At 41.4% G+C, this 1479-nt stretch overlaps 1 protein-coding gene across 1 annotated transcript; it reads left to right on the top strand.

Moving 5' to 3' along the window:
* The first annotated feature begins 254 nt into the window (after positions 1-254).
* LOC143399108 (olfactory receptor 1F1-like) lies at positions 255-1178 on the top strand. Its single transcript, XM_076855824.2, has one exon. It carries the CDS (start codon positions 255-257, stop codon positions 1176-1178), a length of 924 nt encoding a protein of 307 aa, XP_076711939.2.
* The last annotated feature ends 301 nt before the right edge of the window (positions 1179-1479 follow it).

Genomic DNA, 1479 nt, shown 5'->3' with positions numbered 1-1479 from the left:
TATTTAAACACCATTGAAATTAACTAGACTTCTTCTATAAAGATGCACAATAAGATAATCACGTTGCAGTTAGTACTCAATCTATCAACATGTTGTTCCAAACTATACAATGTTTTGGCTCTACTGCTATCATGTAATCTTATTTTCTTTGATAATAGGAATTTTAAATTTATTGGTCTTTTCTCAGATTATACTTAACAGTCAAATCTATTTTGATTTATGATCTTATGGTATGACATTTCTTCCCCACAGACATGGATGGAAAAAATCAGACAATGGTCACAGAATTCCTCCTCCTGGGACTGTCTGGGAAGTCACAGCAGGAGGAGGTCCTCTGTGGGCTGTTCTTGGGGATGTACCTGGTCACCATCATTGGGAACCTTCTCATCATCTTGGCCATCAGCTGTGACCCTCATCTCCATACACCCATGTACTTCTTCCTGGCCAACCTCTCCACTGTTGACATCTGCATTTCATCAGTCACAATCCCCAAGATGCTGGTGAATCACATTGTGGGGAGCAAATCCATCTCCTACAGAGAGTGCATGTCCCAGATGTACTTCTTCATCACTTTCAGCAATATGGATGGGTTCCTCCTGAGTGTGATGGCCTATGACCGTTATGTAGCCATTTGTTGTCCACTTCACTACACCTTGATCATGAGGCCCAAACTCTGTGTCCTGCTGGTGGCTGTATCTTGGCTCATTACCAACCTGCATGCTCTCTTACACACTCTTCTCATGGCTCAACTCACCTTTTGTTCCAACAATGCTGTGCACCACTTCTTCTGTGACCCTTACCCTATTCTCAAGCTCTCCTGTTCTGATACCTTTATCAATGACTTGATGGTCTTCACTGAGGGTGGTTTGATATTTATGACACCATTTACATGTATCATTGCTTCCTATGCTTTCATCTTCTCTAATGTGCTGAAGTTGCCATCAGCTCAAGGGATAAGGAAAGCTCTGTCCACCTGTGGGTCCCACCTCACAGTGGTCTCCCTCTTCTATGGGGCAATCTTGGGGGTCTATATGCACCCTTCATCCTCCTACTCAGTTCAGGACACCGTGGCCACTGTCATCTTCACAGTGGTGACACCCTTGGTCAATCCCTTCATCTACAGCCTGAGGAATCGTGACATTAAAGGAGCCCTTAGGAAGCTAATTCTTAGGTCCTAGAAGTAGAATATTTTAGAACCAAACAACTCCTGGACATCGTGTATTTCTTGTCCTGTTACAAATAGAGAAATAAGGCCAAATAGGTATAAAACCCACCCATGACTATGTGATCATGCTCATACTTTTCAATTTGTGGAAAACAGGTACTCATAGTCCTAAAGCAAGTAATTTGTTATCTGAATCTATGATATTCTGATTCTATGATATTCTGATTCTATGATATTCATTTTATATACAAGAACAACTAAGGAGAGAAATATTTAGATCTGTGTGTTTGGATAACTCTGGCAACACTCTAAGA

This window comes from Callospermophilus lateralis, chromosome 5, assembly GCF_048772815.1.
Source record: "Callospermophilus lateralis isolate mCalLat2 chromosome 5, mCalLat2.hap1, whole genome shotgun sequence".
Taxonomy (NCBI): Eukaryota; Metazoa; Chordata; class Mammalia; order Rodentia; family Sciuridae; genus Callospermophilus; species Callospermophilus lateralis.
This window is presented reverse-complemented; position numbering and strand designations above follow the sequence as displayed.